This window comes from Anguilla anguilla, chromosome 2 (assembly GCF_013347855.1).
Source record: "Anguilla anguilla isolate fAngAng1 chromosome 2, fAngAng1.pri, whole genome shotgun sequence".
NCBI lineage: Eukaryota > Metazoa > Chordata > Actinopteri > Anguilliformes > Anguillidae > Anguilla > Anguilla anguilla.
Genome location: NC_049202.1, coordinates 42,842,975 through 42,860,261, shown reverse-complemented (window position 1 = coordinate 42,860,261; position 17,287 = coordinate 42,842,975). Strand labels below are relative to the sequence as shown.

General features: G+C 43.2%; 1 protein-coding gene across 4 annotated transcripts; it reads left to right on the top strand.

Moving 5' to 3' along the window:
• Window positions 1–133: 133 nt before the first annotated feature.
• On the top strand, window positions 134–17,206 carry LOC118221608 (SPRY domain-containing SOCS box protein 3-like). Of its 4 annotated transcripts, none has more exons than XM_035406831.1 (8): window positions 134–337; window positions 8,200–8,345; window positions 9,545–9,722; window positions 11,890–11,934; window positions 12,484–12,671; window positions 12,758–12,860; window positions 13,237–13,362; window positions 13,498–17,206. In XM_035406831.1, the coding sequence occupies exons 2-8, from the start codon at window positions 8,220–8,222 to the stop codon at window positions 13,884–13,886; spliced, it is 1,155 nt and encodes a 384-aa protein (XP_035262722.1). In that variant the 5' UTR covers window positions 134–337; window positions 8,200–8,219; the 3' UTR covers window positions 13,887–17,206. The 4 variants fall into 4 exon arrangements, with proteins under 4 accessions (XP_035262722.1, XP_035262721.1, XP_035262723.1 ...); XM_035406830.1 differs by having other exon boundaries at window positions 12,454–12,671; XM_035406832.1 differs by lacking the exon at window positions 11,890–11,934 and having other exon boundaries at window positions 12,454–12,671.
• Window positions 17,207–17,287: the final 81 nt, after the last annotated feature.

Below are 17,287 nucleotides of genomic sequence, written 5' to 3'. Positions count from 1 at the left end.
TCTAATACTATTTGCCACAGACTAGCGTTTCATTTGAAGGACGGTTACACGGTCGAATCAGTGGAGAGAGTCTTACATTGACCCCACCCTTGTAGGATATTGTCCAATCATTGGCAGGTTTAAGGCGGATGGCTGAAATTTATTGTTTACGTCTGTCGTGGAAGTAGGTCACAGAGTGAGTGGAAGCTCAAAGAGAAGGAGTTGCAGTATTGCGAGTTGTGACAAATGAATAATTAAAAGAAGTCCGCTGAATACAGAATATTCTTCTGGAATATAGAAGAGCATACCTCATTGGATCCGGCAAGGCGTATACCACGAGCAAGCTGGTGTTATTCAGGTACGGGGGCATGATCGAAGCCTGCAATACCGAGCTTTAGGCAAATTGCGAGGGAGGAGACGTAGCTAGCGGACGTGCTTTTTTGGACAGTTTAGTTCGATGCAAAAATGCTGATGTCTGTATCCATCATTACACTAGTTACAGTAGTCTATAGCTTTTTTTCTTAAAGGGCAAGTTGGGTCACTATGTACTGGGAATTCTTTTGCCTTGCGCGGTTGTACAAAGTTGTGTGTCAGGGACGTTCCAGCTGTAGACATGCATCAGTGTGCAACAGACATAGTCTAGATATTTTACTCTGCTATGGTGGGAATGAGTAATCGTAAATACCTAACTAAATAGCTACTAATTGCAACAGCCTTAAGATTAGGGAAAGGAAACATGTGACTGATGGCCGGACCACTTGCGACCCGCGTGCTGTCTCTATGCGGCCCAATGACTCTTAGAATAGTAAGGAGTCCACAATATACAGTATGTAAGTGCACCATAAATTAAAACTTGTTAACTTAACAGGAAGTCTTAGGGAATAAGTGTGAAATTACCTCCAAATTGAATGTTTAACTTGATGTTTGTATATCATATCTATAAAATGAACAGATAATTGGATTAGCTTTTCATAAACAAGTGGCCAGTATTGCTCATAACTGTGTGAACATCTGCGACCCGTTAAGGAGAACTGGCTGGACTAGGCTGGGCGGTACTGAGTTATATTCAGGTAACGTGAAAAAATTGTCACCTAGTAATATTACAATCTCTGGCGCCTTGTAATTGCCCAAGTTATCTATATGAAATCCTAGCTGTCCAGTCGGCAAAGTAAATTCCTCTTGTCAAGGTCTAGATATTGCCTCTTGGTATTTATAGATTGCTTTCTAATTTAGAAACTGTTGCCGATTGAACATGCTCCCCATATAGCTGCAGATGCCGTATGTTTTGAGGCTAATAGCTCTATGTTTGCAGCTATGACCTGAGAATAGGCGATGTGTCATTGAGTGATTTGTTTTTTTCTTCCAGTTGTTTAGTGTGCATGGTGATGTGGTAGTTATAGATTTAGATAATTATTCAATGTGCTGTCTGGTTTTATAGTTTAAGGCAGCAGGTGAAGATGAAGAAAAACTATGCAAGAAGTCCCAAACTGGACTGTACAGTTGCTTAGCGACTACTGTTTGTCGGTTTTTAATTTTAAGATGTATTGTGTTACCGCTCTAACCTAAATTTATTGGAAGAATAAACATGATTTGTGTTTTATTTCTCTTTTCTCTGGAAACTGTTATCTTGATTTCTTGATGTTGTGTTTCATGTAGCTGTCCAGACCTTAGAAATGAAAGCACTGACTTGAGCACAGTGCTTCACTGGAAACCCCCTGCTTCTGATATTGCCTTATGCATGACCTTTGCCGGGTCAATTAAATATGTCTTGTGTAGAAACTTCCAATTCAGTCAGATTTCCTCTTTTCTCTTTTACATACATCTGAAAGTCTATTCAGATTAGATGGAAAAACTATCACACATCCTCACAGTTTCCAGGATTGGGAGGATGACATTAATAACTACTAGAAATAGTGTATGAGGACATTTTAGGACATTTTTAATTTTGTTGTCTGCTCCTTGGGCATTTATGGTGATATGCAAAGCTACAAAAGCACCAAAACATTGATAATGGGCTCAATGTCACAATCTATGCCTATGGACCTGGCAAACTAGCTTGATGCTGATATATTATGTATGTAGTCCATATATTTAAAATTTGTTCTTTAGTTCTTGGTTAGCATAGTTAACTTGCACAGGTGCTTGTGAGATGTTGAATCTTTACTTGCTGATTTGGGAATGTTGTTTGCCAGGTCTAGCTCTATTGCTCATATTTATCAAATGGAATGCACTTAAGTTTCTCCAATATTGTAAGTGTCTCTGGTAAGAGAGTTTGCTAAAATAATATAATGTAAGGTAGTTAGCTAGCAAAGGTATGTTGATTGGTTGGAATTTGTAGCACCTAGATGACCAAAGGAATCAACTCAATGCACTCAAGCGCGTTAATAATTAGGTGCTGAATCCCTCAAACTATCATCTAGCTCCTAGATGATGAAATGGCTAGCTGCTAGGTTAGCCAGGCACACACAGATGCGTTTATCTATTCAATCACAGAGACCGTGGTTTATTGATCACTTAAATGGCAGAACAAGATTCTGGGTAGGCACTGCTAACGTAGCTAGCAAGTTTGCCAGTTATGCGGTGTTATTCTCTGTTTGTATTTTGTGACATCATCAAACAACTCCAGGAATAAGATGAATGGAGAGGGTAAATGGACAAACATCCACTTTCCAAACAGCTCCTATCAAAAACAGGGAACTGACTTCACCCTGCAATGACACTTGGCAGTGTGTCCACTTCCAAAGAGACGATTCAGGACATTCTAAACAATACCTGCATCCAAAAAATCAGGGTTAATACAATATCATTGCCCACGTATGTCATTGTCTTGTATCATTGATTGGGCAGTCTGTCTTGCAGATTCTTTGCGTTTTGGATGATGGCTGATACCATTAGTGGTGAGCAGTCTTCTGAGAACTCATTTCTACTATTTCAACCACACAATCCAGAAATGAGTGCACTAAACCAGCAACAACCAACCAGCAACAAGCATGGTCACGCCCTGATTTCTGTCAAATAAAAAAGATGTGCCTGTGTGGTACGGGCAACTGAAAAGACACAATGGGCACACAGAAAGTGACGTGCCACACAGCTTTGTCTTCCCTGGAAACCTCAAATGGAATGTAGGTTAAGCCCCCATCCTCGTGATGTCAGGGGCTGCGAACTTGAAATTGTCTCATGCACCTGTGCACGGGGATTAATTCTTTGTTCTGTGATGTTAGTACTCAGATCCAAAAGAGAAGTATGTTATGCACATTAGTATTGCCCATTTCCTTCATATTTGAAATTCATATTTGTATCCTCTTTTATGGGTTTCTTTCCTTACCTTGACCTTTTTGGCCAAAAAGCTGATCTTTTTAAGTTTGAAAAGTCTGTTAAATAAAAACCCTATGTGCGTGTGTAGTGTTGTATTTAGGGTAACGCTCACCTTATGGGTGAGCATATTGATACTGCAGTGGCCTGCAACTGGAAGAACCTACAATACATGATAGCAAATACAGGCTTTAAATTTATTTCCCATGTGATTGTACAACAAATGGCTAACTCAAGTTGCAAGCTGTGAAAAGAGAGAGGGAAAAGTCATAAATATATCAAGATTCGAGACTCTATGACTCACTGACAAGTGCGTTCGATTGATAGGCAGGACAGGGCACTGGCACATTTTGGTTTATTTTTTGGCTGATAGTGTAGAATTTTCTGACATTTATGAAAGCAGCATGACTGGTGAACTAGCCTGGTCAGGGCTAGTAAAAAGGCAGGTCTAATTTGTTCCACCTCTGACAACCATGATCCCCAAGCAGAAGGCAGGTGGCCTTAGGTCTCAAACTTAGCATAGCGTCAGTTGTAGAGCCTGACAGAGTTATTTGGGCCATGTGGACTGAGCCTAGACTAACCATTTAAGTAAGCCCCAATTCCGCTGCTCAGTTAGTGTGTCAGTGTAAATATAGTGGAGGGAAGCTGGGGCTTTAGAGCAGGATGAACATGTGTTTCGCACTACTGAGAAGACGCTAAGGCATGGGGTGCCCATGTGATCTCGCATGTGCCTTAAACAAAGCCTGGTTTTTTAATGCTTCACATCACTGACATATTGAGAGTGAATAATCGTGCCATCTTGGCAGATTATAAATGGTATTGTAAGAGGGAAATCAAACTGGGACCCAGAAAAGGCTGGCATTTGAACGAGCCGGCACGCTGGAACTCGTCCTGTACTTCAAAGGACCAGAGAGCCTTGTGGTGAAACAATAAGTTACTCGAATTTCCTCGGGATGAGCAGGCCATTTGGCTCTCTGAACTTTTACCCTCTGGACAAGACTGAGATAAGGGGAACTGGACTGGTTGTTTATGGTTGTGTGAGCAAGTCGTTGGCTCTCTGGAATGTTACCATCTGGACACAACTAAGATAAGGGGAACTAGTCTCTTTGTCTGTGGTTGTGGGTGTGTGTGTTTTGGGGTCATAAAGGGTGAAATGTCCAGCCAAATGGTGGTGCAACTGCGCGGGACAGTACCACAGTGCCCTTATGTGGGCCCCTCTGCCATTACACTTTTTATTTCTTTTCTGGATCTGGACTTTAAACCATCTGTTTATCCTATTTACAAACCCCGGAAAACCGTACAAACCATGCACATGTTTTAATTGTATTATTGTATTATGCCTTATGTAATAATAACATGGATTGCATGTACAATGGTTAACCCTCTGGGGTCGAGAGCTCCGCCGGCGGAGCTCGACAAGATGAAATTAACTTTTGTTTCTATTTGGATGATTAACTTCATGTGCTGTTATCATACAGACGCAACAAAAACATTGACAGAAACCTTAGAATCGCGACTTTCCAATGCGCCCATTGGCAAATAATATTAATTGTTTTAAACGTTCCAAATTTGATTAATTAGATCATGTATGCTTCGCTAAACTTTACTCATTACTATGTGAGGGGCGACATAGCTCAGGAGGTAAGACCGATTGTCTGGCAGTCGGAGGGTTGGCGGTTCAAACCCCGCCCTAGGCATGTCGAAGTGTCCTTGAACAAGACACCTAACCCCTAACCCCTAACTGCTCTGGCGAATGAGAGGCATCAATTGTAAAGCGCTTTGGATAAAAGCACTATATAAATGCAGTCCATTTACCATTTAGTCCATTTGAATTTCGCTCAGCAGGAAGTCCGCCCAAATCGCATTCACATGTTAACAACATTATAATTACTCTCCATAGAAGGAGACTAAAGGAGGGGCGATGCGAGATCCATGTGAGAAATGCTAAGTCTGCGAAAGCGGGAAAGAATGTCACAGAGTGTCGCCTAATTCACTTATTTTGAGGTGAACATTTCGTTTAATTTTGGAAAATGGTCCGTCCGGAAGCCGACACTGATGAAGAGCGGTGTCATTTCGAACAACGAACTGATCCAGCTGAGGATCAACTTCATGCGTAAGTATATTTCTTATGATCATATTGGTAAATATGTTTACTGTATTGCAGCGTATCTGTGTGTTTGTAGGAATATCCAGCAATGTGCGCGTTTGTAAATTCCCACACTGCGAACGATTCGAACTATTGCATCTCAAAATTATAGGCTAGGCTGTCTGCGTCTGGTTGTGTTAGAAGTATCAGGTAGACTGTATGTTTTTCGATCATATTCGTAATAAATAGCTCATGCCTGGCGTGTAGTGGCTTGGGTAGGATTCTAAAACTGATGTCCTTGCACAATCGATATTAGCATACTCTAAGTAAGTTTGGGAAATAGCAATAAAATAACCACTTAGCTAAACAGACCTAGCCTAGTTTAGATTGAGGCATTGTTATTGATGAGTTGTGTGTAGTTTAGTTGGAATATCAGTGTTTATTTAGTTAAGCTAATGTTTTTTTCGTTGATAGCTTGCATTATTTGCAAATGTGTGCTGTATTACATTCTCTGTGTGTTTGTAGGAATATTCACTAATATGCGCGCTTGTAAATTCCCACACTACGAATGATTCTAACCATTGCTTCTCAAAATTATAGGCTACCTCTCTGCGTCTGGTTGTGTTTGTTTGGTTCTTTGTTTGTATATGATGTCACATTTCATAAATTTTGTTTTCATTAGTTAGTGGTTTGTCCCTTTTTTGTAAAGCACATTTAATGTTCACCTGTTGAAGGAAATGTGCTATATAAATAAAGTTTGATTTGATTTCACATTTCCTAACAATTTTGTTTTTATTATATTTGCAGAGATGTTGATCAGGAAACACGGCCTAGTTCACCACTAGCTAAGAGGCCAGGCAGATGTTGCAAGAGTACACCAGTCTCATCTCATCTTCCATGCAGTTTACTTCAATAAATGTTCTAAAATCAAAAGTTGCCTTTGTTTCTGTCTTCTAAATGGATCACTGAGTCTTTGTCTTAGTGGTGGGGAGGCATGCGGCCAGGTGTGAATAGCCTACTTAGCTGGCAGGTATTCCTACCCAATGCATATTCATTACAGAAAGGCCATTTGCCCTCCCATTCTCACCTGTTGTTGAAAACATTACATCTACATTACATTCATTTGGCAGACGCTTTTATCCAAAGCGACGTACAAAAGTGCATTTTCATGATCGTAGACAACTGCTGAACACGGGTTCAGTAAGGTACAATTACTTATTCTGTACAGCTATTTCTAGCGAGAACAAAAAAATAGTAGTCACAACACTAACGTTTAGCAATATATTTTATATTTCTCATTGGATTTGCTAAAATATTTTGTCATCTTTTGATACCCAAGACCTTGAAGAACACATTTCAGTGACCAGTCTTATTCACAATTGTTTAGTGTATTTTATTACAACATTCATGTGCATGTTCAAAACTGTTTACAGTTTGTGTGTTTTTAGAGCAGTTTACAGTCCACATATTATTATGACCAACTTACTGCTGCCATATTGTTGTAGCTGAGTTTGTGCTGACAACAAAGATATGAAAAACTTTGGAATCACTGTATATAAAGTTGATGAAATTTACACAAATGTCAGAGCATCGCACAATCACCGGTGTGCCTCATTTTACCCTTTTTGACCCCAGAGAGTTAAACAAAAGGGTATTTTCATGACAACTGCACCATAATATTACATCCACTTGACATGTTTGGTATGTACGTATTCAACATAATTCAAGCAATTGAATGAAATATGCTTCATACCAAATAGAATTTGAAAAAACATAGTTTTAGAAACTCAGGGAAAAACTGACACAATGGAATGTCCTCTCTGGTAATCATCTCCTTTTCCCCATTTCCCCACTAATTGTTCTAACAGCAGCCTCCAAATGGTGGGGGCCGAAATTCGAGATTTTTGATTCGGCCAGGTTAATTTATGGTAATGCCGCCTAGACCAAACGCGGGATTTGGCTTAAAAGGAAGGGAGACAAAGCAATCGAGGAAGATCGTAATCAACTTCCCACAGTGCACATACTCTGTGCGCTGTGTGTAGACAGACAAGGAAGATTGTAAACGACTTCCCCACATTGCACATACTCTGTGCTCTGTGTGTAGATAAACAGGCTGGGTAAGAACTTTTTACTCTGTATGTTTTTAAACCTTATAATTGATTTTGAATTTGAAGATAACGACCTACCTGCCTGTTCAATAAATTCTTATTTTTAACCTGCGTGGTCTTCATGACTCTAATCCATTTTATCTTCTTTTCAGCCGAAATTCCGCTTAAATACTCAGGGGGACAATAATGACTAGGACCTACTGATCAGGAGTCTAGTACAGCAAACGTCTTTAGTGGGGTTTTCAAGTTAGATAGGCGACCACGATCTGCCCGCTAAGGGATTGGTGGTATTGGTTCTGGTGTTTTGACTTAAGAGGACCCATGGGCGTTGTACGCCGGTTCTTGTCAAATTCACCTTAAGGAGCCCGATAAATACGCACCGTCCTGGGCTCATAACTATCGATGCACTATCCATGTATCCTTCATACTGTACCTTCCTTCCTGTCTCCAGTAGTGCCCAGGGCTTGACTGGCCTACCTGTTGTTATTTACCATTAACTGAAACTGTTAACTTTACTTTCCCTATTTAATGCTGCAGTTAGGCTGTTTATTCACACCTGTTTTTCCCAGTGCATGATGTTAATCCTGCACTAGCCCTTCTCCTGTTGAATGGGAGGTCTTGAGTGGACTCTGATGTTTGGGGAGGGGTTTGATGTGGGCTGGGGTGTGCGTGTTTTCCCCCTGTCTCACATGCTGACCACTCCCGCTCCCTCAGGTCCCCGGGCCCTACCTGCCATGTCGAGGCGGAACAGGAGCAGCCGCGCGTGGCGCTACGTGTGGAGCGGGATCCAGCGGGACGAGGACGCCAGGGCGCTGGTGCTGGCCTCCGAGAGCGAAGAGTGGGGGTACGAGGGTCTGCAGGTGAGGCGGAGGGCTGTTATGGGGCATATGGGGGGGGGGGGGTATTTACAGGGAACGGGGAAGGGAGTATTGTTGCTGGAGTGCTGAAAGCTGTATTAAATGGCTGTTTGTCAGTTTTATAGCAAGTATGGATGGGTCTGCTTGAAATGGTAGTCTGATTACAGTGTGGCTCCACACTGGTGGCTTTCAGAGTCAGGGGAGGTGAGTGTCACCGAATGGGATTGTCTGTGGGGTGTGTTTACAGTCCAGCGCTCCCTTAACCATGATCCAGCATGGCAGCTAATATGAAACAAGACTTACCCTGCTAGAGGCTTCTTCTGAATGCACATCCTTACATTGGAGGCAGAGTAGAGGACAGAACGTGATGCTCAGCAGTGTGGGCGAAACGGGATTGAGAGGTGGCAGCATAATGTAATGGGTTAGGAACTGGCCTTGTAACCTGAAGGTCGCAGGTTTGATTCCTGGGTCGGACACTGTACCCTTGAGCAAGGTACTTAACCTGCATTGCTTCAGTATATATCAAGCTGTATAAATGAATGCAAAAATGTAATAAGTTGTGTGAGTCAAGTGGGCGGGTGTATGTGTGTAGTGTCCGTTTGGCTCTGCAATGGAAGGGGGGTGGGGCTCTGTCCGTCCCCACGTTGTGTCTCTCCGTCCCGAAGCTGCTGAATGAGACTGGGTCATAATGCTGGCTCCCCGCTGTTGCTCCACTGACCTGTTATTTGATCTCCTCGCACCAGGCCGTAAATTTGGCTGCGTGCTGTTTTTAGCAGGCCGTCGCATTCAGTGCCGCTGTATCGCCAATGGGAGGCGTCCACAGCATTTTCTAAGGTGCTGGAGCAGTCAGCCGAGCCCAGGGAATCCCAAACCCTCCTTTTTGGGGGCGAAGGGTCACTCCACGTGGACTTTAAAGAAGTCAGACATGGTCCCAGAGCCAGGATTTCGACTAGCCAGTTCAAGCCTGCTCCGCCGCGTGAATTTTAGTCTTACTGGCAGTCAGTTTGGCCTGAGCCCAAGATATGCAAACGTTATTATATGAAAAACGGCTTCAGTGATTTTTAAAAGGATGAAAGTACTGTGGTTTTACATAGAGAGTGCGGTTGAGCTGTATCTGCCGTGAAGCCCATTGAAATAAAGTGGCTGCCAGCATCATGCCAGCGTCTCTGAAGTGGGGCATGTGCCCTGTGTGTGTCAACCAGTACAGCGACTCGGACTCGGAGCCCAAGTTCCCCAGCATCGCCCCGGCGGTGCCCAGCGCCGTGCCCGTCACCGGGGAGTCCTACTGCGGCTGCGACTCCCTGGCCGAGCCCAGCTACAGCACCCGCCTGAGGGGCTTCCACCGTGTCAAGGACTGCCACTGCGGGGAGGACGACCAGGGTGCGTACCACACCAGCGCGCTCCTCAGACAGCCCGCAGCGTGTCCGCACTGGACAACGGCTCGAATGCGGAAATGCCAGCCTAGCTTCTGCTGTAGCGTCAACTAGAAAATAAAGAATATTAGTATTCTCGAAATAACAATAATAATAATAACAATTCATTGTATTTGAGAATAATGGTCTTTTAAGCCGCGTTTCCACCGCAGGAACTATACCCCGGAACTAGGAACCTTTTGAGGAACTCAGTGCGTTTCCACCGCAGGAACTAGGGTCTAAATTTAGTTCTGGGGGCTTTGTTTTACCCCCCAAAACGTTCCTGCTCGGAGGGTAGTACTTTCCGAAAGTACAGGAACCTTTTGGGTGGAGCTTACAGCGCTGAACATTTCTGATTGGTCGAGTACTCGTAGCGTTTGTGTTGTATTTATTTTCCGCCATTACCCGCCATGTTTGAAAATATGCAGCGGCAAACCAATTTATTTTCATAATAACTTCAAATCAAACTTGTATGTTATGCGGCGCAGTAGCCTACTTTTGGTTATAGCCTATCAACGTCTTGGAATTATAACGTGTGCTCTTCTGTTCTTTTCTTGCTTTAGTATTCGTTTTATAAAATGCTAAGCATTCGTGCTGGGACAGCATATTACGTAGGCTACCAAAACATTCAAACGGATTAATTCGGTTGCTGAATATTTTCTTCCGGATTTTCTTTGTTAGCCCGTTGTAATTGACTCAAAACGTTTGATACAGTTATGTGAGGTATGCGGTAGTTCTGCATAATTAACATTGGTGATACAGTACAAGCAAACTGGAAATCACCTTCCGCACTTTTTTTCCGGGTAAAATATCAGGTTAATTCTAGTAATCTTCCCTTTAGCTTTTTCAGACTGCCGTAATTTTACTCAATTTTACTGCCATTTTTCAATTCCACGAAAAGACCAGGAAGACTATGGACTAATTTATGGTGCATGGTTTGCATCTGGAGGGCACACTTCGCTGCTCGGCTAGCAGTAACTTGGAAGGAAAGCAAACGGTGGCTGTACCACTACTAATTTACATTTTCACGCAAGTCCGAGTTTTCGTTCTATTATTGTCATTTTGCGATTAGCCTATATGGAATTGACGACGAGAAAGTAATAAAACAGCTAATTGTTTACAACGTGTGCATGTTTTCTGCTGTTAATAAATGTGTTTGAGAGGATATATAAAAATAAATAAATACAAAAGTAACCATATATAGTCATTGTTGGTAACCCGTTGTATATAAGTGGAATAAACCCCTCCGGGCTGTCCCGGTTATTAGAAAATAATGTAGGCTACTTCGGTGGTAGTATGGGGTTACAGAAGAAATCATATGACAGATGGACCGACGACAACGTCAGTGGGCTAATTTGCCTAATCTTCACGGTACTTTAGACCCCGGTGGAAACGCAGACAACCATTGGCTGAAGGAACCTTTTAGTTCCTGGTAAAGTAGTTCCTGGGACTGAAAGTTCCGGGTAATTTTGGTGGAAACGCGGCTTTAGTCATTGACTGAATGTTCAACCATGTTTTAGCTGAGCTATGGTGTAGTCTAATGGGTAACGGGCTGGCCTTGTAACCTAAAGGTCACAAGTTTGATCCCAGGTAGGACACTGCCGTTGTACCCTTGAGCAAGGTACTTAACCTGCATTGCTTCAGTGTATATCCAGCTGTATAAATGGATGAAAAAAAAGAAAGTTGTGTAAGTCGCTCTGGATAAGAGCGTTGGCTAAATGCCAGTAATTTAATGTAAGCTGAACTTTTAAATTTTGATGTAAAATGATGAACCAGTGTACAGAATACTTAAATATGCCTTCTGCTCCCTTTGCTCAAATCATGTATAAATTTACAGAGACTGGTGGAATCTGACTGGGTTTTTGAGTCTCTGGAAGGCAAAAGACGGTGGGAGAGAGGGAGCTATTTCAGTGACTCACTGGTATAGTGGAGCAGCTATAATGTTTCCAGTGACCTTTCACCAGCATGCAGTGCTCCACTCTCAGGGTTAACTGGGTCTTTTTTGGAGCATGTCAATCAGGTGTGATAGAGATAGCTGACCTTAATCTAGGCTAGTGTGTCTGTTGCTGTTGTGATTGACCTTATCACTGAATCATCACAAACTGATTGGTCTGCTTTGGATTTGCTCAATTTAGATTGCACTGTCAGTGTGAAAACCATGAAGTGTCAGGGGGCACAAGGTGAAATTAGCACAAACTAAAGGTGTAGTCTTTGCTATGTAATGTTAGAGTAATGTAATATGTTGGAAATTTAATGTAATGATGAAAATGTAACTGGTTAAACCATTATTATTTTGATTCTTTTGTAGTGCTCTGCTGAGTATCAATAGATAAAACGTGCAGTATGTGTGAATTTTGCCACTGGTCTCTGCTTCTTTAGCCCTTCTTCTTCAGCTCTGTAGCCTGTAGACAGTGAGTAGCTAGCCTTGTGTGGTGTGTGTCTCTTCAGCTCTGTAGCCTGTAGACAGTGAGTAGCTAGCCTTGTGTGGTGTGTGTCTCTTCAGCTCTGTAGCCTGTAGAAAAAAGAGTAGCTAGCCTTGTGTGGTTTGTCTCTCTTCAGCTCTGTAGCCTGTAGACAGTGAGTAGCTAGCCTTGTGTGGTGTGTGTCTCTTCAGCTCTGTAGCCTGTAGAAAAAAGAGTAGCTAGCCTTGTGTGGTGCAGGAAATGACAGTGTGTGTCCCCTGACTGCTGGCTCCCCAGACGTGAAGGTGTTGCTCTGTTTCTGCCCAGACTTTGACTGGGTGTGGGATGACAGTAGCAAGTCCACTGCCACACTGCTCAGCTCCGACAGCCGCAAGGTGAACTTCCACACGGAGTACAGCTGCGGCACGGCTGCCATCCGCGGCACCAAGGAGCTGGCTGACGGCCAACACTTCTGGGAGATCAAGATGACCTCCCCCGTGTACGGCACAGACATGGTAAGTGTCGGCCAATTTATCTGGGCAGGTGGTTGTCATGGATATGTGGCGCACCTAATGTGGCTGCTTGGTTTTTGCGTTTGTAGATGGTCGGCATCGGGACGTCGGACGTGAACCTGGATAAGTACAGGCACACCTTCTGCAGCCTACTGGGGAAGGATGAGGACAGCTGGGGGCTTTCTTACACAGGTGACCTACAATGTACTGCAGGACCAGCCCAGTGTTCAGCTCCTCCCAGTGATTTACTGTGGATTAATATTTAACATTCAGAACTCTAGTCATGGTGAAGTCATTGAAGGAATTCATCAAAAAACATTTGATAACAAAAAAAGTAATTACAAATATGTAATAAGGAAAATAAGTAATTAGAAAAATTATTTCTGTCATAATTTCAACATTTTTTTGTTGAAATATGAAAATCTTAGTCACATATTAGAATGGCTTAGACTTGTTGTAGCTGTACGTGTAGAGTGTTATTTATATACTGGGAAGTTGCGGTAATATGTACTTTAAACATATCAGTAGTTTCAGCTGTGTGGATTTACATGAGCACTGGCTTTCACAGGACTGCTCCACCACAAAGGCGACAAGATGAACTTCTCGTCCCGCTTTGGCCAGGGCTCCATCATTGGGGTGCACCTGGACACCTGGCACGGCACCCTCACCTTCTTCAAGAACCGCAAGTGCATAGGTGAGCGCTTGTAGGGTGTAGTAGGTGGTGGTGCGCCTGAGTGGATTCACGGTTGTTTTTTATATGCCTTCTGTTTGTGAGATGTGGTGCACTGGAGAGCTGAACATCGTTGTATCCCATGTGCCTCTGCTGCAGGCGTAGCCGCCACGAAGCTCCAGAACAAGAAGTTCTACCCCATGGTGTGCTCCACAGCGGCCAAGAGCAGCATGAAGGTGATCCGCTCGTGCTTCGCCCCCACCTCCCTGCAGTACCTGTGCTGCGCGCGCCTGCGCCAGCTGCTGCCCGACTGCACGGACACTCTGAGCGTGCTGCCCCTCCCGCCCGGCCTGCGCCACCTGCTGCACAACAAGCTGGGCTGGGTGCTCAGCCTCAACAACGGCGCTCTGGACGGGCCCGACCGGTCCCAGGACTCGCCCAGCCCCCCGGGCTCCTACGCCTCCCCCGCCCCCTCCTCCGGGAGCGACTCCGAGGGCTGCTCCTCCGACCCCGAGGCCTGCCAGAGGAAGCGCTGCCGCTGGACGTGACTCCACCCGCCCCCCCGCCCTTCCCCTTCCCATGCCCCGCCCCTTCCATGCCCCCTCACCTGAACCAGCCATCGGAGAGAAAGACTGCTGAGCTCGTGAAAAGGCCAGGAAAGACGTGTTCCGTGAGTGGCTCACGCTTCCTGCTTTAAACATTCGGCTCTTTGTCCTTTTTTATGGAACGGAAATGTAACTCGATTTGCGCTGCAGTTCCAAAGATGCTGTTTGTTGACGGTTTCTTGAGGAGCGGGAGCCTGTTGGGAGAAGCCATTGCTGGGCTGTGGTCAGCTCTTGTGTTTCCCTGCCCTGGGGTCAGACTTCGTCTAGAGAGGGAGCCAAAGCTGGTTATGAGGAGTGCCCATGCCTCACGGTAAAGTGGCCAAACCGCCCACGTGTCACTTCCTGTTGTGTATGTCTCCGCCAGCCTCAATACTCATGAACTCGCCTACATCTGAAGTGGACCAGGCACAGCTCTCTATCCCAAGCTGGGGATACTCTATGTAACATACAGTCATTAAATATGGATCAGCGTTCTATTCTGTTGTTCTATTCTAGTAAGGTAAGGTTTGCTTGCTGTGAATAGCTAGCTTTACTGTAGTGGTCATCTGGTTACCCATACAATGATGCATGTGTAAGGAGCTTGCAGCTGACTAATTGTGAATTGATGACAACATACCACAGAATTCAACGGTTTCTAATGAGTTTACAATATGCTTTCAAAACAAATTTGGCTAAGTAAATTATTTCAAACGGAGCATATATAGCCCTTTCTAGCGACTTGCAGGTGTTGGTACTTTGTGCAAGGCTGAGCTATTCTGCCTAATGGAAGCTGTGGCTATCTGGTGGAAAGAGCCAGAATGGAAGATAGTGGCTTTGACGTGTGAATAGTGATGTATGGGCACTTCCCTTTTCTTGGCTTGAGCTCCTCCCACCATAGTTGTTATTGGGTGGAACAAAAGAAAGCTTGTTGCGTTTCACTGTTCATCTCCTTTCTGTAGAGGACATCAGTCGTATCTGAGCCAAATACAATGCGAGTGCGCTGTGAACTTGCAGAGTACAAGTAATCATACACACGGACGTGCATAAGGCAGATGTTGAAATCAGTTGATATTTAGTTTCATTCTGTACGTCAGTTGAATATGGGTCTTTTTTATACATGTACACATTTCAACATTTACAGTTAACCTGCTGGTCGTTATTTTGCACATTTGCCTGAATCTAAGTTGATTACTGTGGAATTGAATTACTGATTACGCTATGCACCGAGTTCTTAAAACAGTCACGCAGAATAACCTCTAGAATAATAGCCCCAGTTAAGGACTTAATGTGGAGGAGCCTGAAATTAACTGCTGACGGTGCTCCAGTTTTCAAAATCCATCAAGATTTAGTGCAGCACGACTAGTCATAAGATCCACTGTGGCTTGTTTACATTTTTAGTGTCTTTGTATTGGCTCTGAAATGGACCATAGATCATCTCTTAATACATTCTCAATCTGTTTTTTTGCAATATAGAAATAATACAAAATGAAATGTGCACAATAACGCAGACAGTCAAGCTACGAAGTAATCTTGTTATCAGGATAGCATACTTCTCACATGTATAATCCGACTAGTTCCGTAAAAAACAGCTAATTATTCTTTTAAAAATTCTAATTGGAAAAAAAAAACAGCTAATTATTCTGCATTGACTGGCCGCTCAGAAATAACTGACCTAACAAATCATTTTCATGACCATCATCTCTGATATTGTAACTGTTATTTTTGTGATTTATGATGACAGTTGTCATAATCCTTAATATTTATATCATTTCTGTTGTTGATAAAGGCTCTGCACTGTTTTTCTTTTATGGTCAGTCCTAGGCTACTGGGACAGGCCATAGCTGCTTTACTGGCACTACTAGTCCTCAGTACATGTGGTCACATCAACAACAAAAAACTATCTCCCTGCCTCCTGGCTTCAGCACTGTGAGGTGGTCTGTTGAGTTTCTCAGATCTCACCCTCCAGAGCTGCTGGTCTACAGTAGGTGAAATCTGGCTGCGCATCAAGTTGAGTTTGCTGATGAAGACCAGACAATTCATCACATGATCCCTGCTTGCTCAATTTAAAAGTTAATTGTCACGGAATTGTAATTTACGGCACCTTTCTTTGGTTTTGGGGGAATAACACATTTTAATTTGTAACCGTTCTTTCCTCTTGTTCTTACTGAATTTAGATTTGTTATGATTACTTGGATACAAGGACCCTTGCTGACTAACTCATACACAAGACTAAATCATATCATTGATCTTATAACCTTCACCTAGCTGCTTATTGAAGCTAGAAATATTTGACATTCATGAATCAATTGAAGTTGTAGTCCATATATGAAATCCAACATTAGGAATTAATGTTCAATTTCATACCTTCAGCAAATATTTTTATAACCAAGTTTGGCTATTATGAAAGTGTTACCTTCACAATACAGAATGTTTATGTGGCATTGTCAATGTCCAATTACGCATTTGAATTTTGAAAGCAATGGCTGCAGTAGCTTTGGAGAAAGACTTTATTCGGTAAAATTTGCCCTTTTAAACCCTCCGTGAGCTGTCATTTGTGCAAAGTCCACAACATGCTGTCCTTAACTAATGCCATGAATCTGGACCACTGTTCTATTGAGTTTGACTCGGCTGTAAGGGAAGGGAGTGGGGGGGGGGGGAGATTTTGGAAGGCGGGATGTCAAAGTGAAAGTTACTGTTTAAACTCCCACGTAACCACCACTCTGATAAGCGACCTACTGGATTACCCAGCATGTTACTGTCAGTTTCTAATCAAGATTTACAGCCTGGTGAAGTGGCAACTTTTACACAAGTGTAGTACAATAACGCCCGTACTTGCACTCGTGGTGCAAGATAGGACTACTAATCCTGTGATTGATTGCGTATGGTCACTGTGCTGGGAACAAAAGGTTTCTTGCAGATTCATTTCTGCATATTCACACTGAAATTTTATCAGCTGCCATGCATATTTAAATTTTTACAGATTCCCCCCCCACTTATCATGTACCCATCTCCCCTCTGGTCCCATTGCACTAGGTTATGTGGGAGTTTACTTAAAAACCTTTTGTTGTAAAACCTTTTGTTCTGCAGAAAAGAACAAAAGGTTTTGCTCACTGGTTTAACTTTAACTATGTACATAATGCATGTCATCATTTCCTATCTGAACTGCTGTTGTGTGTCCCTAAAAGCATGATACTTCATTTGCAAATAAAAAATAAGCCATTTGTACAAAATTGTAATGGCTATAACAGCAGATTTTTTTCTAAATAAACAGTCTCAGACATTAATGTTGTCATCATGGCATTACTACCACCACCCACCCCCCACCCCCGGGCTGTTACCAGATACATTACTTCAGAATGATGAAA